The sequence below is a fragment of the Paralichthys olivaceus genome, chromosome 8 (genome assembly GCF_024713975.1).
Source record: "Paralichthys olivaceus isolate ysfri-2021 chromosome 8, ASM2471397v2, whole genome shotgun sequence".
NCBI lineage: Eukaryota > Metazoa > Chordata > Actinopteri > Pleuronectiformes > Paralichthyidae > Paralichthys > Paralichthys olivaceus.
The window spans coordinates 3,007,394-3,027,469 of NC_091100.1; the positions used below are offsets into that span (position 1 = coordinate 3,007,394).

General features: G+C 44.1%; 1 protein-coding gene across 4 annotated transcripts in view; it reads left to right on the top strand.

The window, feature by feature from the left end:
• The window catches only part of mgat3b (beta-1,4-mannosyl-glycoprotein 4-beta-N-acetylglucosaminyltransferase b), a 45,604-nt gene that overhangs the window by 13,902 nt on the left and 11,626 nt on the right, over window positions 1-20,076 (top strand). The window contains exon 2 of one of the 4 annotated variants that reach the window (XM_069529315.1): window positions 4,019-4,067. The exons of 1 other annotated variant lie outside the window; for it this stretch is intronic. In XM_069529315.1, the coding sequence (XP_069385416.1) occupies window positions 4,019-4,067 (49 nt within the window). Of the gene's footprint in view, window positions 1-4,018; window positions 4,068-14,910; window positions 15,109-20,076 lie in introns of those variants that run through there. 2 more of the 4 variants (XM_069529318.1, XM_069529316.1) reach the window with 2 other exon arrangements.

Consider the following 20,076-nt stretch of genomic DNA (forward strand, 5'->3'; position numbering starts at 1 on the left):
ATACCGGAAATAAAGATTGGAAATAAAGGGGTCGAGGGTTTTAAAACTGAAATGTTAGTAGAACGATAGAGAAATATTTGTATTCAGCTTTTTTTTTTACGCTTTTAGTAAATTAAGCTTTTCATTGTCCTTTGGTAAACAAGTGTCAGTGTGAGGCAGGAAGTAAGTGTGTGTGTGTGTGTGTGTGTGTGTGTCTTCATAATGATGTGTGTGTGCATCCAAACGTCCATAATTTCCTCTTAAAGACTCACTGACACTGCACAAAGCTGGAGAAAAGCCCCCCCACTGTTCAGTATACCCCTCACTGTTTTAGTCAGATAATGCTGCAGTTTACCAGACAACAGAGAAGCTGTTTGTGCGTCTAAATGATCCACTTTATCTATTTGAGCATACAGCTGTGTGTGTGTGTGTGTGTGTGTGTTCAAATTCTACCATGATTTAAACAGATGTCCTCCTTCACCATTGTCAGATTAATTCAGAAATGTGTTGCTCTCTGTCAGTTCAAGGCTCTTATTGTCCTAACTGGGAGAAGACAGGAGGACGACTGTACACACTCACACAACAACACACAAACATGAATGGGACACATTAAATGGGGGCGGTGAGCAACCTTCTCACCTTTGACCACAGCGTGAGAAGCTGCAGGGTAAAAACCTGCCACGTTAAGAATAACATGATGTGACCTCAGTGAATCGCAGCCTGTCAGCTCCTCTGCCGCCGCTAAATACTCTCACTAAGGAATTCACTCGTCTTCGTACAGTTGGTTGATTTAAACAGAAGTGATCCAGGAAATTAAGCTTAATCTGAAAAAATAAATGTCAAATGTGAGCAATGCAAAGAGCAGGAAATAGAATGAGCGGCGGAGTGAAGGGCTGCTGCAGCCTGTCAGAGGTGGAGCTTCCCAGCCCGCTTGGTGTCAGTGAGAGTCCCTGCGGTTTAGAGACAGGGTTCACAAACAGTTTTTGGTTTGTGTTTTGGTTATTCACTGAGCTGAGAGCAGAAGAATTTTCCCCTTCTCAAAAAATTAGAAATATTGTATTTGAATAACCTTTTACAAACTTCTACCGATGCCAGTTTTTCAGTCATTTTTTATTTCAAATTTTATCTGCTCCTCTTCTACTGTGTCTGATTTTAATCTGGTAAACTGCAGGTTTATTCTTTAAACCTCATGTATAGCAGAGACTATGTCAAGTGTACATTACCTTTTTAAATTAAACAGTGTGAAAGAATTTGTGCAGCAATTCACTGAACACGACGTTATTCTTCGTGTTCCAGTTCCAGCTAAAGGCCTGAATACAAAACAGAGGGAGGCCAACACTTGCAAATACACAGCAGCCATTAGTCATAAACTCACTCTCATCCTGCCACCACGAAAAGGAAGTCTCAGTAGCACAGACAGAGCGTGTGTGTGTGTGTGTGTGTGTGTGTGTGCGTGCCACAGATTGAATGCTAGTCGAGATGAGGAGCAGCGGACAGATGTTTCTGAATTGCCAGGAAATCAATTAGACGTCACTGCTCGATGGGAATTAAACAGTATTGTGCGTACGTCCTTGAACACGCGTGTAATCGCGTGACTCTGTATCCTCGGCGTGCTTGTGTATATTTTTCCCGCGTGTTTATCTTCGTGTTTGCATTCCTGTCGTCCCATACCGTCTCGATAGCGGGGGCAAGGTGCTAGCTGAGTGTTGCTCTCGCTCACCGCTCCGCTCACATCATTAACGGCTCGTCTTCCAGGGTTTAATGAGCTGCCAGTCGCCGCTCCCTCCTCACACATTTCCCTCCAGAGCCGGCCGGAGCGACCTGATGGAACAGGCTAATTTTGTGGGAGAAAAAACATTGCATTTGCCACAGTGTGAGTTTGGTTAGTGCGTTGTGAAGCCCTGCACGTTTCAGCCGGGGCTTTTTTTATTTGCGTCAACAGAAAGATGGCAGGTAATCATTACAGAAGGGTTGTTATTTCTTCTTCTGAACCGCCCTCCTCTGCTCTACCTCCTCCATTAAAGCAGGAAATGAAGCCGGACTTCACACTTTCTAAAGCAGAGGAGAAACCTCGGTCGAGCCTCTGTGACACATCTGCTCCGGTCTGATTCTGGATCATCACAAAAAAAGTAGCAGATGCGATGAATCATTGTGCATTCGTTTTTATGTTGGTGGTGGTTGTTGAAACTGAGGCTCTGCTCAGCTGCGTCACAGTTCAATAAATCTGTGATGCAGAAAAAAAAAAACAGGGAAGCTTTTTGTTATTATTATTATTGAACATCAGTTTTTATGCATTGTCTTTTTCACTCTTGTGAACATGACATCGCTAGAACATCTTGAGGGAATACTCTAAAATGTTTGCACCCACGGATGAACTGATTCATTTCGAGTGTTTCGAGCTCAAAGGTCTTAACGTGGACTTCACCTGCACGGCAGTAATCCAAAGGCTGTTCTCACCTCGAACTCCATTCAGCTGCTGTTACAGAGCTGAGACATGATATTCACCAGCAGAGGGAGTTTGTAGTTGTAGTGGAATTTCACTTCAATTCTTTTTTCCCTGAGCTTTTTAAGAACAGCAATTGGAAAAGGGATGTTATGGAAAGCTTCTGAATAGGTACTAAATATCTCAACATACATGCTAGTGATAAGGACCGAGGAGGGAGGATACAACAAACCACTTGTGTGCACAAGTCACTGCTGCATGTTTCCTGACTGCAGTGTAAACTCCTACCAGGGCCGGAAACTCTTGTTTACTCATGTGCTCTGGAACCAGCTATTGATGTCTTCATGCACATGTTCATATTGGGACTTGACCAGAGTTTGTTCATTGATCTTAAGCCACTGTTGAGTTGTTCCTCTCTCTAAATGCAGACGGCTGCATTTGGAACACATGGTTCCGGGCAGGGACTGATTAATGACCCTCGCTTGGTGTCAAATTCATTACTGAAACCTACAAATCCAATTTTCTTCCCTCATTTAATCATTATTTTACGTCACCGCGCTGATTCACTGTGCTCCAGTCGCAGCTTTGCCTTTGAGAGGCTCCATCCAGTCTGAATCAACGCCTGTCTCACTTTCACTGTCTGAGGCCATTTGTAGTTTCTCACCATCTCCAGCGATTTGTCGTAATACTAATGACAATGAATAATGCATCGTGTAGCGCTTCGCACAGAGCGAGTCGCAGTCAATGCAGCAATGGGAGCTTTAAAATGTCAGCAAAGTTCCTCACTCTCTTTCTTTGTTGACGAGAAAAAAAATGGGGGAATCTTATTGTTTTTAAAGGAGCGGAGAGGAGGATGATGGAGAGACGGCAGGAGAAAAACAGAATGACAATGAGGTGTCGGCGAGAGGAAGACGGAGAATGGTGACGAAAGGTGTGGTGTGTGTGCGTGTGCACGTCTGTATGAGGATTAGCATGAGTGTCAGCAGGAGAGGGAGCACAGCAAACAGCCCGGGGTTATTTACTCAGCTCTCGGAGGGACCGGACATGCTAGCACGCCGCCTCCTCTCTCCAACACGCTTCCTGCTGACAAGTAGCTCAGGGTGCCTGACATTTTCCTTTTCAATTTTCTCCCCCGTTTTCTTTTGCCTCTACATTCCTGACCTTTCCAGTTAGCTCTCGGGGCGCAGGTGGGGCCTGTGCTGTCGGCAGGCGGAGGAGGGAGGGTCAATTGAGATGCTGGTCTGTTAGCAGCCAGGCCGCCGAACGGTCAAGGTGGACCCTCACATGAGCGTCGCGTGTTGGTGCAGTGGCTGAATGAACGTTAGTGGTGCTGGAGCAGCAGCTGATACATCATCTAAACATCAGCCTGAATGATTTCATCACACATTTCCTGTATATTGAACATTTGACTTTTAACTCTCTGAAAATGGTCAATGTGACGGCCCCCCGATACTAAAATAAATAACATCCCTGCAAGCAAAACTACTAATTCAGACCCAATTTCGGTTCAAAGGGTTTTAAGGCTTTAATATTACAAAAACCTATTTTTTCATTACTGGTATCTATTCATTGAAGTTTGGTTTTTACTTTTCACAGGTTTTTGCAGTATCTGTGAGAGTTCTGCTTCCAGTCCAATACAAAGGAGGTGAGAATAAAACTGGTGAATATAAGAACATTTGTGGCTCTCACATAATACCATCTCAGGCTTTGAACAGTTTTTCATAGGGGACTATTTTTTGGCAGAAACTAGTTCAAATAAAAACTGTTCACAGTCAGGGAGGTGGATAATCCAGAGTTAGGGGGGGGGGGGGGATTTTGTTTCTGGAAAAGCGTGTTGCTTTTTCAAATCTTTTTTTTTTTTTTTAAAGCCGCTCCAGTGGATATTTTCATATTGACAATGAAGTTAAAGCTAAGGGGGAACTTCAGAGTTGTCACACTCTCTCACACTCTCGCTGCTCTTATCAAACCTGGTTTCCAGCAGCTAAATCTGTGATACACCCACTTTGCACGTCTCTACCCAGCACAGAGCTGCAGACTCACAGAGTTGGCTACAAGCTGAAGAACATAGTGGATCATCATTCGGCAGTTTGAGGCGGGCGGCCAGAAATACCTTTTGAAATCCATGCTATAAGTTTTGCTCTATGTTTATGTGATGTGTAAATAGTTTTAAACACCATAACAACTTCATAGAACTTCTGCTTCTACAAAGCAACAACTATGCAGATGAAAAGTCTTTTCGGTCTGACCTGGTTTTAACGACTGAGTCATATCTGATCCCAGCTCCAAGTAAGACTCTAACATCTCTGACCAGCGATGGTTTAAACTTATTCTAACGCTTCTGAGGTTCCACACATTAGCCACCACCACCGACCATCACATGACGACTGATGCTTTTCTCAAATTGGTCAAATCTTTCTTCACAGCTGTGTGCATCCATTCATTCAGTCCCTGACTCTGCTTGCTCTCTCTCGCTCTCGCTCTCGCTTGGACCGACACTCAGATACAGCTCAGGTAGAGAAACCTCAGATAGACTTGTCTGAATAAAACGGCTTCATGAAACCAAAAGTGCTATATTTATATCGCGAGAAACCACAAAGAGGATGTGAGAGAAGCAAATTTTTTATGATTTCAGGGAACGGACTCTTCCACGCGAGAAATGTTTTAAGGGTTAGTAATAGAAGAGTGAGCGAACCGTTTTCAGACTGGGCTTCTGATGTGGCAGCTGAAAACTTTAATCACGTGTATCGATGCGTTTGTCGCCTCCACTCTGCTTCAGTGCTCTTATCGGTGTAATGCCTCTATCTCAGCCTGAATAAACTCTGATTGTGACAGCGACTGGCGCCGACGAGACAGACTGCAGCCGCCCTGTCCTCTGTCAGCCAGGAGGATAATAGAGTGTCTCCTGTCTTAAGTTGTCTCGTACTCCGCCTGCACCGTTTTTAATCTTCTCATCTCCGTGTCCTTCTCTTTTTGTGTCATCCCACAGTTTTTACATATGCATTCTTTATCATCCTCTTGTGCTCTCGCGTCTCTGTGTTTGTCTTTTGTCCATAAATCATGTCCTCAATGCACAAAATGTACTGGAAGGAAATGGATTGAGCGCGTACGCAGATGATGATTTACTCTGAAATGATTTGTGCGCTATTCGGTTACAGTAATTTTCTTCCTCTCTCTCTCTCTCTCTCTCTCTCTCTCTCTGCCACCCCGCCTCCCACTGCAGCCAAAAGGGGTTATTATATAACAGCGCTGAGGTCAAGGACAGCAGCATTAATTTTTTTTCAGCACAGTTCTGCAATTTAATAGCTCTTCACCCAAAGTAGTCCCTGACCTGTGCTCAGGTTAGTCAGAGCCACGCAGACTTCCCAGTGGCATCGAGACGAAGTTATAAATCTAAAATAAAAAAAAAAAAACAGATGTACGTCATTAGCTGCTGTTGAATGTCAGGCTTCTATGACAACGAGTGAAGCAGATCCGAGGCGTCATCTTTAGAAGCATTGTGATTGCACCGCCTGGGAGACCGAGGCTCAGAAGGTGGAGAGTGTCATCAACTAACCAGAAGGTCGGGGGTTCGACTCCTACCGGCTGCATTATAAAGTGTCTTTTAAAGATGCCGAACTCCATATTGTCCCTGATGGACGTGCTGTGTGTATGAGTTACTCTAAAACGCTTTGAGAGGTCGACAAGACGGCAAAAGCTCTGTTTTAATCCCTAACACATTTACCATTAAAAAAAAATCACTTTCTTTAACATGATGAGATGAAGCGTTCCAACATTTTCACTGATTTCCCCAAAAAAATACTTCATGAATCTTGGTGATAAAAGTCTGACACAGTTAGGGGACAGATGTGAAGAATTAAAGGTGTTTGGCTTTGGTACAGGTAGAAACTCCACTGAGTGGTTGTTGTTTTACTTTAACAACATTTCCCTCCACCTCTAGTTATTCGACACCCTTCAGCCAAAGTCCTGCGTTGAACGATGCCTGATTAGAACTATTGAGAATGTTTTGACGGTGGATGGATGCATTTCCAGAAACCTGCCGAACCTTTACTCGAGTCACCGTTGATCCCTGAATATCAAGAACAGAGCAGACGCCTCACAGTGTGTTTGTGTTGCTGTTGGAAGAAAGTCAAATTTAAAAGGCCTCCAGCTAGTTCCCAAGCATTCGTCTCAATAATGACACATTCATTTTTATCCTCAGTCGGGTCACAGAGAGGTGATGGGAGGGTTTTAAGCCACAGGGCATCCATGGATCATGGAAAAGAGAGTGAAATTAGTTTTTTATGAAGTTGTAATTCCTGGCATTTTTTATTCTGGGCCTGTACAACTGTATTTTCTTTCCATCTGCTTTATTCCCCTGTTATATTCTGTGCTGTTGCTAAAATGAAACTCTGAAATGTCAAGCCTGAACGTGAGAGTGGGTGTGGTTTACTGGCTTGCAATGTTATGGTGTTATCAGTGACACACACACACACGCGCACGCACGCACACGCACACGCACACGCACATACAACCACAGAGACCCACAGTCTCTTAACAAACATGTATAGACTTGTGCTGCAAAAAAACACACACACAAGCGTTTCTTTTCTTCTCTTACACACTTTTCTACTTAAGTACACAGTCTGGGGCCAACAGCACTGAATTCCCAGCATGCACGGCGCCTCCTGAACTGTGCCTGTAACAAATAAGTGAGCTGTGAAGTCTTGTGACTGCACTTGGCACCACTCTGGTTACAAGCCTGGACAGTGTAGTGGCCTCAAATGTGCCAAACCTGATCGGATATTGTTTCTCTCACACGTGTGACAGCAAACTGCTTATCAATCTGTCCCTCTCCCAGAGACAGGAAGAGAGCTGTGGGCAGCGAGAGAGAAGAGGAAGTGTGTGTGTGTGTGTGTGCGCGTGTGTGTGTGTGTGTGTGTATAAAGCTCTTCCTGTGCTTGATTCTGGGTGTGGGTGTATGCAAGGTGAGGTGAGGTGAGGTGAGATATGACAGATATAGGAGTCAGCTGACCCTCTACACTGTAATGCAAATGCAGCTTACTACTTGTATTTCACTTTTAAAAAATATATCTCATGGCATCGCTGACTCATCACAGAGGCAGTTCCGTTGTCAAGTTATTTAGAGAATCTTGATGAATGTTAATCAGCAGCATGTGTAGACTTTTTATGCCTCAGTTGTCCGTCCGTCCGTCCCATGAAGACAATTTCTTAAGAACGCCTGGAGGGAAAGTCCTCAGATCTGGTACAAGTGTGGCCTTGGACTCAAAGATGAACTGATTGGAATGTTGTGGTTAAAGGTCAAAGTTCAAGGTCAGTGTGACCCCCCCCCCCCATAAAGGGTTTTATGGGGGGTCACTTGAAAGAGTTATCTCAAAAGCGCCTCAAGAGAATCCTTTCAAATCGATTCACTTTGTGTCAGGGATTGAATAGTTAGATGCGGGTGATCAAAGGTCAAAGTTTAATGTCTCGCTGGCCTCGCAGGGACATGCCAATGGTCACTTCATGATATCTCAATGTGAGTCTGGAGAAACAAAGACAGCGTGTAGACTGGAACTGTGCCGGTCGGTGGAGGTGTACGACCAAAGGGCAGTTGTTGAAGACGATTGTGTGATAATCACTTTAGTGAGTTTTCAAAGCTGCATATGGGGAAAAAGTATTAGTAAGTAAGTGTTTTGAGTTTTCTAATATAAAGAGTACACACATGGAAGCTCCCCTAAAGCAGTGGAAGGTGGAAGGAACCAGTCTAAATGAAGGGAGCATAAACGATGCTTGAGAAAAGCCGGGTGCTTTCCACCGGATGTGCCTCCGGTCGGTGGCGATGCCGGCAGAGCAGGCAGCTTCTCGAGACTCCTTCTTTCATCTCACTCTGTGGGAATCTGTCTCTGCATCTCTGTTCAACCCCACGTCTCTGTTGCTGCTCTGCCTCCACTCTTCCCTCACCGTCTCCCCACTCTCGGTGTTTACGTGCACTCCAATAATTTGATTAGAGCCAACAGGGTAATATTGCAACTGTCGCATAAACCCCCTTAGAGTTATCTTACTCGCATTAAGGTTGTAATCGCAGAAGCAGAACTCGATTAACCCAGCTGGATTACTCAAATTCCTCTTGGCACCTACACAGCTTAGTGATTTCCCTCTCTGGAAGAACATTTTTTTATTTCTTGCAGCTTGCAGTCTTTTGATGACAACAGTGAAAACACCTTTTAGATTTCTACCACTGGAAATAACTGAATAATAGCTTGTGTTGAGGTTCCGTTTTCATCACCTCAGAGCCAGTTTTCTTCCACACATGAAACCAGCAGCAACCTGATTATCAAACACAGCATGTATATATATATATATATAAAATACTCCATATATATATATATATCTTTACCTTGAATGTGAATACTCACTAGTATCATCTCCATAAACTCAGTATCTGTTAACGAGAACACCAGGTTATTGTGATTCCTGTACACGTGCACAAACACCTTCATGCGTACACAATGTTCACACATCTCTTCCTGTTCGCCTCGCTGTCGTACATCCTCTCCCATCCAGCTCTCCTCCTCTCTGTGATCTCGTCTGCAGTCTTGATCTCACACACACACACACACACACACACACACACACACACACACACACACACACACACACACACACACACACACACACACACACACACAGCCTCTGGCTCTTTCTTTATTTAGCACTTCCACTGCATCTCCAACACATATCTTTTGCTGTCTCTCTATTTCTTTCTCTTCCTCCTTCCTTTGTCAGTCACACTTCCTCCTGCTGCACCACTATTCCTGCTAACAATCCTATTCTTTCCTGTCACTCGTCCTCCCCCTTTTAAACGGCTCGTCTCACCCCCCTTTCTCCCCCTGGCTCTTTCATATTTTTTTTTTCATTTTCCCTCTCCACAATCCTCCGTCTATCCACACTCTTCTCTTTGTCTAATCACACTTTCTTCTCGAGTGCCTCCATCAAACTGTAATTAAAAACAGTTGCAGAGGCCGAACGAGCTGCATTCAGGACGCACTCCTGACTCCTGTCGTCCTCCTGTTCCTCAGCGAGGAGACGAGTGGCTGCTGCTGCTGCAGAAAACTCACTAACAGTGTTAAAATACCTATTTGCCTTGTCGCATGAGAGTGGGGAGTTGATTTGAGCATTGGCCGCGTCTCAGCCTTGAATATCCTGTTAGGCATAACACAGCAACAATTCTGGACACAATGGCGCCATTCTCTGGGTCCATCAGGCTGGATTCTACATGTTCAGCAATTCCTGCCAGGAGCGAAGACTAATGCAAAGACCATACGGCTCGACCAGAGCCAAAATGGAACCTTTCTAATGGCTTCCATCTTCCAGTTTCCGTAATAAAAATGGCAGCCACACAGACAGTAGGAGTCCTTAAGTGTTTTTTTGCACGTTTGTGTAATACACCCCTTTGTGTGTCTGTGTTTTGTGTGTTGCAAGTGATGTGACACGTTTTGTGATGTGGAGCGTCAACGGTGTGAAGTTGACTGGTGGCCTGACCTTGCCGATCGACCAGATCGTTAGCCGGCCGGCGGATTTTGTGAAATGCAACGCAGGCCGCTTTTATCTTGAGAGGACGCAGTGGAATGAAGGGGGCAGCGGAAATAGATGAAAGGATGCGGTGAGTGTGAGCAGGTGCACTTTGCACAAAGGCAGGCGGGAGCTGCGATGGTTGCTCACACGGGTAAACAAATAGATGCAGAGAATCAGCAGTAAACCCCGCTGTTCACTTTCTTCCACACACATAGACGCAGTGACTGTTCGACACTGAAGCACTTACCCCCCCACAGATCCGCTGCAGGGACCACCCTCACTCCTCCAACTCTCACACACACACAAGATCTAATGACTTCAGTTGTTCAGGTGCCAGTAGAGGAGGTGGACCTTGCAGCATACAATTCTGCAGGAGTCCGAGAGGAAGAGAGGGAGGGAGTGCAGGGAGGAGGAAAAGAACGGAGAGAGAATTTGTGTTTTCATCCTGTCGAGAAAATAATGACACACCTGGGGAGGACACTGCAACGAGCACAGCCTCTTTGTTTACCGTCACAATGATCTGCAGAGCCCTGTCATTACCACTGATGGTAAACACGAGCGTGAGTCAGCGCAATCACTCGCCAGAGGAGCAACAAACTAACAGTAGCTAAGACGTAGCCACTGGCCTTTTTAGCGCCCGATGGAGTAGAAGTGAGTGGGTGTGGCAAACAGAAGAGGAGGACGGCTGCTGCAAATGACTAAAGAAGTGAATCACTGCAGTGATAATTGTTTCGTTTTTTTTTTTTTTTTAAGAGAGCTGTGTTCATTAGCGGAGAGCAGCACGGTGATGAACGACAGTGCCAATTGTAGGAAATTACAAAGATCGACATTAAAGCCTCTTCAGTGGAGTTTTCCCGAAGGCCACTCGTGTATAATTGACTCGATTTTAATTTGGCTTTCAGTCAACATGGATGGAGAGCGTGGCAGCTGAACTCAGGTCAGGGGTCTGCAGCGATTGTCAGTACCAGGGTTCATTTCTCAGGACAGAGGATGATCTGGAAACTGTAGATGGCGACGATGATGATGATGAGAAACTAGGGAGTTCATTGTATGGTGGTCTAAATAAAGATGGACGAATTGACAGCTCCTCAAAAACTAAAGTTATTGTGTCATATCACCCCTTAGTGGCTGGCTGCTGTATTGGTCGTAAATACAGCCTCCTCCATGTTAGTGGACGGGACAAAGAGTCAACTAAAAAGTCAAAGTTTGACTGAAGTCCGTGTTTCTGATAAGTTTGGTTTGAATAAGTTATTTGATGCCGAACAAAGTTCAGTGTAGTTAAAGGTTTTAATTGTTTGAAGTTAAGGCTGTTGCCTTGGTCGGTGTCACAAGTGAAGTAATCTACAGAAACCAGTAACGGAAGCAGAGGAAGAAAGTTGTTTCACCATCTCTACCAGATGACGGACAGGAAATGTTGCTGTGCAGACAGGATCTGGACATGTCTTGGCTGCCTCATGTGAACTGCTGGTGTCAGAAGGTTTCAGCAGGAGAAAGTAGGAATGAAAGAAAGAAAGAAAGGAAGGAAGGAAGGAAGTGAATGGAGAGAACAGCTGAATCAGCCTGCAGAGAGGAAAAGATAGAGTTGAGCTGAGCAAGACTTTACCGTCCCTCAGGCAACTTTTACAAACAAGAATATACAAGTGCAGAAATAGAGTTACTCACCAATTCTTCTACTATTGAAATACTGTGTTAACTTCAGTTCCTAAAACAATTAAATACTCCTTAATATTCACTTTCAATATATTCATGTACATCTGAACCTTGGGTCTAGTTTGCTGCTTTGGACGAACAAAGTCAAATTGTCCCAATTTGTCAGTGTCTCTCAAAGATCTGTGACCGAACACGATGAAAGACATATTTCTAGTTTTTCTCTCAGAGCTGAGATGAAACAACAGACATAACAAATACCAAACGACTCGTCGTGTTTTGTTTGGGATATTTCTGCCAAGATTGATGCCAGGGAGGATTTGTTGTGTTTACAAGCCACGCATGGCTCCACCAAAGCATTTGTTTGAACAAGTCGTTTTTCTTTGGTATCTAACATTAGACATCTCGCAGAAGAGAAACTCTAAAAGAAAGTTAAGTCTGTTTGTAAAATTCATGAAGTGGAGTTTTTAATAGCTGATGTAAAAAATAAAGGTTGAGAATAACAGGCGACAGTTAAAGTCAGAACAAACAAATAAAAACAGACACAAGTAAAAACACAACGAGTTCAATAATTGAATATGTCCCGGGGGGGGGGGGGGGGGGGGGGGGTTAGAGGAAATTGCTGTTAATAGGAAAAGTCGGAGATGGAGAAATAAATGGATGAAAAAATCCTGGGAAAGAATCAAAGCTTGTCAAGTTTAATATAAAACTGATTTTATTCACAAACATAGTGCTTTATATAACATTACTTACTACTTTATATAACTTAGCTTAAGATGTAAAGAAATAAGTGATTGATACGATTCAAAAAGGAAAAGAAGACACCAAAAAGCAACGTGGAGCAACATGAATGCATTTGAACTGGTTTTAAACTCGCTCTGCAGTTCACATCTTCCTCCAGTGGAATTCACCGAGCTGCTGCTCACAGACGCTCGGCCTCCGGAGAGGTAGCGGTGGATTGGGATGGATGGATGGAGAGAGACAGTGAAATGTACCGTGGAACACTTGTCTCCTCCGTCAGTGCGGAGAGCGAAGAGGGGGAACGAGAGAAAGACCTCTCCCACCGCTACAGAGCTGAATTATAGATGAGGTCCGACCAATGGAAGCACTCCACCGGCTTTTCCCGTCCTCCCACCCAAATCCATTCTCCCTCACACACGGACATAAACACACACACACACTCTCTAAATCACGACTTCTACACCCAAACAGTATTCCTCACACGCACCGAGCCTCTCAGAGGCACGTTCACCTGAACCCTGGTTCTTTCCTATCATACAGTTTCACACACACACACACACACACACACACACACTCTTGCGGAGGCCTCCACCGGGTCTGAATTATTGAAACCCACTTAGCATGCTGGCTTTCTGCCGACATCACCAAAGCAGTGACCCGTGAGCCCAGAGAAGAAGAGCTGAATTCCCCAGTTTGTGCCACAAAAGACACACGAGAGGAAGTGCTGCATTCTGGTATTCCAGCGGAGGAGAGGGTTGCCAACACTGAAGTTGTGGAGAAGAGGGGAACAGCTGCCGTTTATGGCGAACTGAGAGAGGAAGTGTCCAAATGTAGTGGCTTAAATCCTTAAAGGAGACATTTGATGCATCTTTCTCTCTGGTGAGTTACTTATGGTTCTTTTGTGGATGTGAAAGTTAAATGGACCGAAGCTCGTCAGTAGTCCAGCGGATACTTCTGCATCGTGCTGATGTCACTGACATTTGCAAACTTCCAGTTTAGCGGTTAATCTGACGCACTTCCTAACGAAGCCAGGTAGAGCGAGAGCTATTACAACAGAGAGTGGCAGCCGGCCAATCAGAGCGGACTGGGCTTTATCAGGAGGGGGGGGGGGGGGGGGGGCTTAAAGAGACAAGAGCCAAAACCAAGTGTTTGAGACAGAGGCTGAAAAGAGGAGCTGCAGCAGTGGACAGTTTGAGGAAGAGTGATGTGTTTTCTAGACATTAGCATGTAAACCTTTTTAATTAGTAACACTAATTAAAATTATGAACCTGAAGATCAGCAGAATGTCACATTTAAAGGAAACAAGAAAAAAAAAACCTTTCTGTCTTTTCCCACAATGCAGCAAATGCACCTAAATCTCCATTTACATTTAAAAAACAACTCATAATTCAAAGGGATAGAGCCGGAGCATTATGATTTAAAGGCCAAGTGCATCAACAGAAAGACACTAATGCACCGGCATTATGTGCATGAAGAGGCAAGCAGCAAACCTTTGTTTTTAATCAATGGCATGAATGAGCTGCCATCTTTTGATATCCTTTCGTGGTTGAACACGCCCACGGGAGCTAGTTACAGCTTCATAATAATAAAAAAAAAAAAACAACACTAAAAGTGTCAACGTTTTGTAGAATCCAGTTTTGAGTGTAATACCTCAGGATGCTTTCAGGACACAAATCAATCGCAACAACACAAAAAGCAGCCGTCGAGCCCGTCGCTGGTGCGGTAGCTACAGTGTGAGCTTCAGGTCACATGATGCACTCAGACCCAGAAAGGTTACGTGGCGTCCGTCCAACAACAGCAGCTCAGAGCATCACTTATATTAAAAAACAGCTTAACATGATTTGAGCCAATACTGTGGCTCTGATATTGCTCAAAAGCCACCAATCAAGCGTGGCGGTCAGCCAAGTGGATTCTGAAAACCACTCTCACACTCGTGCATTATGGGTAAGAGTCTGAACAAACTTTTCCATCGTATGCACGGGCTGACCACCTTTAATCAGCATGAATGTGCAGCCATGTCCAGTCATCAATATCCAGACCCATGCATTATTATAATTATCTTTAAAAAGATTTGACATTACAATACACCATTTCAGTTATTTTTATTTATTTGACTGCTTAAATCTTATTTATTTGATTATTCAAAATCTTATTTTGTACTTTTTTAAGTTAAGGAAACCACAGCGTTCAGAATTAAATTTGTGGGTAGGACTCGATTTCATTTTGTTCTGCCGTCCACTTGAAGGACAATGATGTGAATCTTGAATCTTAATTGGTAGAAATGTCAAAATAGAGTAATTTAAAAATAAAGTGAAGCATTTAATTTGGTTGGAGTGGAAAACAAGAGGAAGGTTCCGATAGCAAAAAAGCAAAAAGGTGGAAGAAAACTTTTGGAAAAGTGAAAGGGCACAAGAGAATAAACAGGTGGGGTTCAGTAATGTGTCTGTACGGTTGTATTTAGGGAATAGGAGGTAGATGTGAATGAGGAAGTGCAGTGAAGTCACAGAGAGTTGATGGTGAAGTTCTGTTTACTGAGTTTTATGTCACAATCTTCCAGTCGAGTTTGTTTTACCGAGGAAGTGACTCACCTGTGAGGACGTTAGCTGGGCAGCTTTAAAGGAGTCAGGGTGGAAACCGGTGAGAGATTTACTCTTCAGCTCTGGTAGAATCAGACTCAATAAAACTATACGGCAGAAAACTGGTCCATCTTGACAAGAAGTTGGATCCTGATCAGGATTTAATAAGTAAGGTGTTTTTGTGATAATCAGTTTCAGTTTCATGCCAGTGACTGTTTGTGAGATCAGGAGTTCAGCTTTTTAAATGGATTCTGAAATTAATGATTAAGATTTGAGGTTTTAATGAAATGTTTGTGGCTGCAGCTTCAGATTATTTTGATTAAAAACCGAATCGTCATTTTGATATGTGTTAATTACTTACTTACATATTAATAAAAACAAAACTCTGACCACAAACAAAAGTATTAATTTATAAGAATTTACAAAATTGCACTCTATTTAAATATAATATCAGCGATCGGGCGAAAGAGACATTACATGACACTACACTGAAGAGTGTTGAACTGTGGTATCTCCCTCCCTGCACATAAGCTCCTGTTGGTCTTTGGTTACACAGCATGCTGCTGTGTGTCTGACCTTCATGTGAACGGATATAACATTACAGGCTATTGACTTAGGAATCATGATCCTCCACATCACGTTAATACTGAACATTTTATTGTTTCCAACTCATCAACAACTTTACAGATGAGGATTAGGGCCGTGCTGAAAATCGGAGACTTCTCAAAATAAGGTCCTGATATTATGCTAAAAAAAAACGTCGTGATATTAAGAGAAAGAAACAGACTCACAGAGCAGTAAGTACAAATGAAAACAATGGGAGCGATAAAAGAAGACAGCATAGCATTAAAGCGATAACAACAAACATAAAGAATCGAGGCAACAAAACATAAGAAGACGACATTACGTCTCTTCTCTGTTATGTCACGACTTCATCCTCAAAACACTTTATCATTGTAATATTATGACCTCACTCTGGAAACGTCTGATTTTTTTCTCCACCGTAGTAACTTCCTGTATCTAGAGCTGATTCATGTCTTGCTCTGTCGCTGAAAAGTCTCAATGTGACAGTTTGCGGCTGATTAAAAAGTTTCAGATTTCAGTTCCTCTCTTGCACAAATTGCAATAAAAGTGTTTTTCATTTTTTTCACCGTCAGAGAGACACAAGCTTGGAGCCGTAACTTAACGCTGCAGCTTGTGATCTTGTGGTTGGTCTCAGTGACTGCTGCAGCCGTAGCCCTTTGTTTTGTTTGGGTATCCCCTCTGGGTGCTTGTTAGGTGAGATCAACAGACTGGTCGGAGACTGAAGGTGGCGTCGGCGTAAGAGCCGAGAAACGCTTTGTAGTCCAGATGAGACGATGCTTGATCCCGTGTGAAAAGATGTGTGAGTTTTCTGTGTGATGAAAGAGAAGAGAGGGGGATTTAGATGAGGGGGCTCGCCTCTCGAAGAGCATCATCTCACACACACACACACACACACACACCCACACACACACACACACACATACACTTTTTATGTCAACTGGCAAATATTGGATTGAATCTCACCTTTGTTTGAGCAGTGACATGTTTATACCTGTGTAACTGGATCTCTGTGTGTGTGTGTGTGTGTGTGTGTGTGTGTGTGTGTGTGTGTGTGTGTGTGTGTGTGTGTGTGTGTGTGTGTGTGTGTAGTAGCTCACTGGTGCCCTCTCTCAGTTGGTTAATCTCATGCCGTGTCGCGGTGGCAATGTAAGGAATCATTTTAATATCTCCTCTGTGGGAACAAGTTGGCGTGTGAAACTCGTAGACGGTTATAACCAGGCTGGCTGGAGCCTCTGACCTCTCGTTCCAATGCGTGAATGATGTCTTAATGATGTCCAGCCAGATATCACACCACCTAGTTTCCTGTTGCAAAAGACTTCTGGTCACTGCACATTCACTCTCAGTAAACGATCCTCACGCAGTCCCGCCTCGAGTCAGACCTCTGGTCACTTTAAAGCCGTGATAGATGTTAGACAATGTCAACAACATGCTGACGATGTACCAGAGTGTCTCTACGGACAGGAATGTATTAAGATTTAATTTAATTGTTTAAAAAAAGCAAAACATTCATTTTCAACACTGATACTGTGCTGTGTCCGCTCACTGTTGCCATGACAATAGACAGACGCCCCCACATCCCAGACCCCCCCCACCCCCACCTCCATCTTCCCTCTGTCAGCCCCAATTTCTTAAATTCTTCGACAGACTCAGTGTTTCGATGTAAAACTGGTTCAATGGGTCAGCAGACACACACACACACACACACACACAGGAAATTAATAGTGGTTAAGTGGGAGAACTCCCCCTGGCCTGTAGTGTGTCTCTCTCTCTCTGCGGTTGTTTATCACTTGGAATCGGCCCGAGCGTCTCCAAACTAAATGTTTGTCCACCGTTGGCCGGGGCTTTTTCTGAACTCTCCAGTGGGGCACCGATCAACTTCAAAAATTCCCGCAGAGACAGAGTTAGTGGGTGTGGAGAGACAGCGAGAGGGATGTTTCGGAGAAGTGAAATCTAGAAATAGCACCAATCTGATAAGATGAATAAAATGTGCTGTCGGGGGAGGAGCCGCCGTCCCCGCGCTCTCCACCCACTCTGACATCGGACCGCCCAAAAATAAAAGCTTTCACTTGTATAAACACAGGAACTCAAGTCGGCTTGAATCAAAAACACGAAAAAAAAGGAGATTTCAGAAAACGTCCTCCTCCCATAATTCAATGCATTCCAGTCCTGAACGCATGCCCTCGTTTGATTGGCTGGCCCGTCACCAAAGAGGCGGGTGTTGCCCTCCCCCCGTGTCTGGACAGATTTGAAAGAGTTTTTAACCTCACAGATTTTTCTCCAAGTGTATTTTTTTTTTTTTTTTTTTTACCACAGAGAGGAATGTGAATTTAGATGAAAATGAAGATAGGACGAGGAAAGGTAGAGGCCGGGGCTCTGCTGGGTGCAGAACAGTTCCGACCCAGAGGCAGAGCAGAGACGGATTTTAAACAGATCACTGGCATTTTTTTTTTTTGAGAGAAGTGAGATGTCGGAGCCAGAGAAGGTGACGGATTCCAAACCGTTCACCTGGAGGTCACATGCTGCCTCTCCACTCCCTGTATCGTTCATGTGCGTGTTGTAGTTTGTGGACATGTGCCAAGCACAACCAGGCGCGACGGCCGATGTGCATCGTTAGAGACGAATACACAGACCGCAGCTCGGACTTCAGATTAATGAAAAATGTTATGTTGCAGTTGTTTAACCACATTCTGTTTTTAGGTGCAGTTAGTTTCACGCCTTTCTTTTCATTGTCTACTGTCGCTCGTCGACAGATGTTTAACATGAATTTCAGTTGTTTTTCCACTTAAAGGAAAACTTTTCCTGAGCAGAGTGAAAGATGTGTTTTTATTCAATCCAGACATTTTGATGTGCTGCAGATTCATTCTACAAACGATCGCTCATATTCTGCTTCTGACTGTGAACAGAATCTTCTGCTTAGACATTCACTGGGTTTAGCTGCTGCCCAATGATCAGCCTGTAAAAAAAACAGTGGTATAAATATCTTCTGGAGGAGGCTTTTGTAAATTCTCACCCTGATTATGTCCCAGTGATGTCAGCGCGGGCCTGGAGCCTCGTTAACTGAGGGGCCACAGGTTGTAAATGAGTCGATGTTTACCAGAACAAACTCTCAACAAAAGATCCTTTTTGAGTTTCATTATGGGAAACACAGGATTTCTTGACCCACACCAGGGACATAAAGTCTCTTTCAAATCTCCCAATTTGTAGGAGGCGCAACAATTGGTGACCTTTGACCTCTGTCAGTCAGGTCACCGGTCGGCCTTCGATTGTCTGACGCTGCCCAGAAGGTGACAGCGGGGCGAACTCGTCCTCCGTCTCTCTCTGTGGTGGTTTATCACTTGGATCAGCCTCTCAGAGCTCTGAGTCTTTAATCATAAACCGTAAACACAGATGGACGACACTTCCACTTCCCCCCACTGTCCAGAAATGAAGCTAAAATATTCCAGATGACATCGCCCGATTGGGGTTTGCCGATGCGTCTCATTAAAAGATTTTTCGTAAAAGAAGAAGAAAGGAAACCTCTTCCTCTTCTACTCTCTCGTTTTCTTTCCTTTCCTCTTTGTATCAGGGCAGAGAGAGAGAGAGAGAGAGCGAGAGAGTGAGATGAGTCTTTTTACTCAGCCGTCGTTTCCTCCTCTTTATCTAAGCGCCGTGTGAGAAGAGCGGAGCGAGGGAGTGAACATGAAGCGGAGTTAGAGATGACAGATCAGTGAGCTGAGAGCTGCGGAGCGGATGTGACAGCGGGAGCTGCATCTTCCACCTCATCCCCATTTTCCCTTTGACCTCTCCTCCCCTCTTCCATGTATGATTGTGTTCGGCAGCGTCTCAGCAGGGAGATGAATTATCACTACTTAATGAATCTCTATCCACATATACTTCTGACACAACTGCAGCGAGTGAATGTGGATTACTCCTCCACCACCTCATCATGAATTGCTTCGAGCTTCCTTTTTTAATCCTGTGACTTTTTCAATCATCGGCTGGTGTTTTTTTTTTTTCTAAAATGAGATTTCGTGGGGAAAAGGGCACTTTCCTCCGAGGTTGATGAAGCAGAGTGTTGAAGTGATGGAGCCTCTTAAACCTTTAATGTCAAATGTCCGAGAACCTCTGATGACAATTTTATTACGGCTCAGACTCTGTGCTGCGTCCTCCCTCTCCTGCATTTCTTTTCACTGACGATCAAATAAAGAACAGGAAGTGGTGGCGTCAGGGGCTTCGAGTGAATCATGGTGTTCGACCCCCTGTCGTCGTGTCAACTCACATCGACTGTAAGATTCCCGATCACAGGACAGCGGGTCGTGTCGTGTGAACGTCACAGTGAATCCAACCAACTAGAAAGTTGTGCAGTGTGAACTTGACGGTAGCTTTGTCGTCCACGCTCAAGAATTGATTTAGAAAATACTCTTTAATATGTTCAATGTTAGTTCAGTTTAAAAAACAACCTTTTAAAAAATCATCCCCACAGTGGACTCTCAGTCTCCCTCTTCTCTTTTAGCTCCCTGTCAGTCATTCTTGTCCTTCTCCTCCTCTGAACCTCTCCTCCTTGTCCTCTTT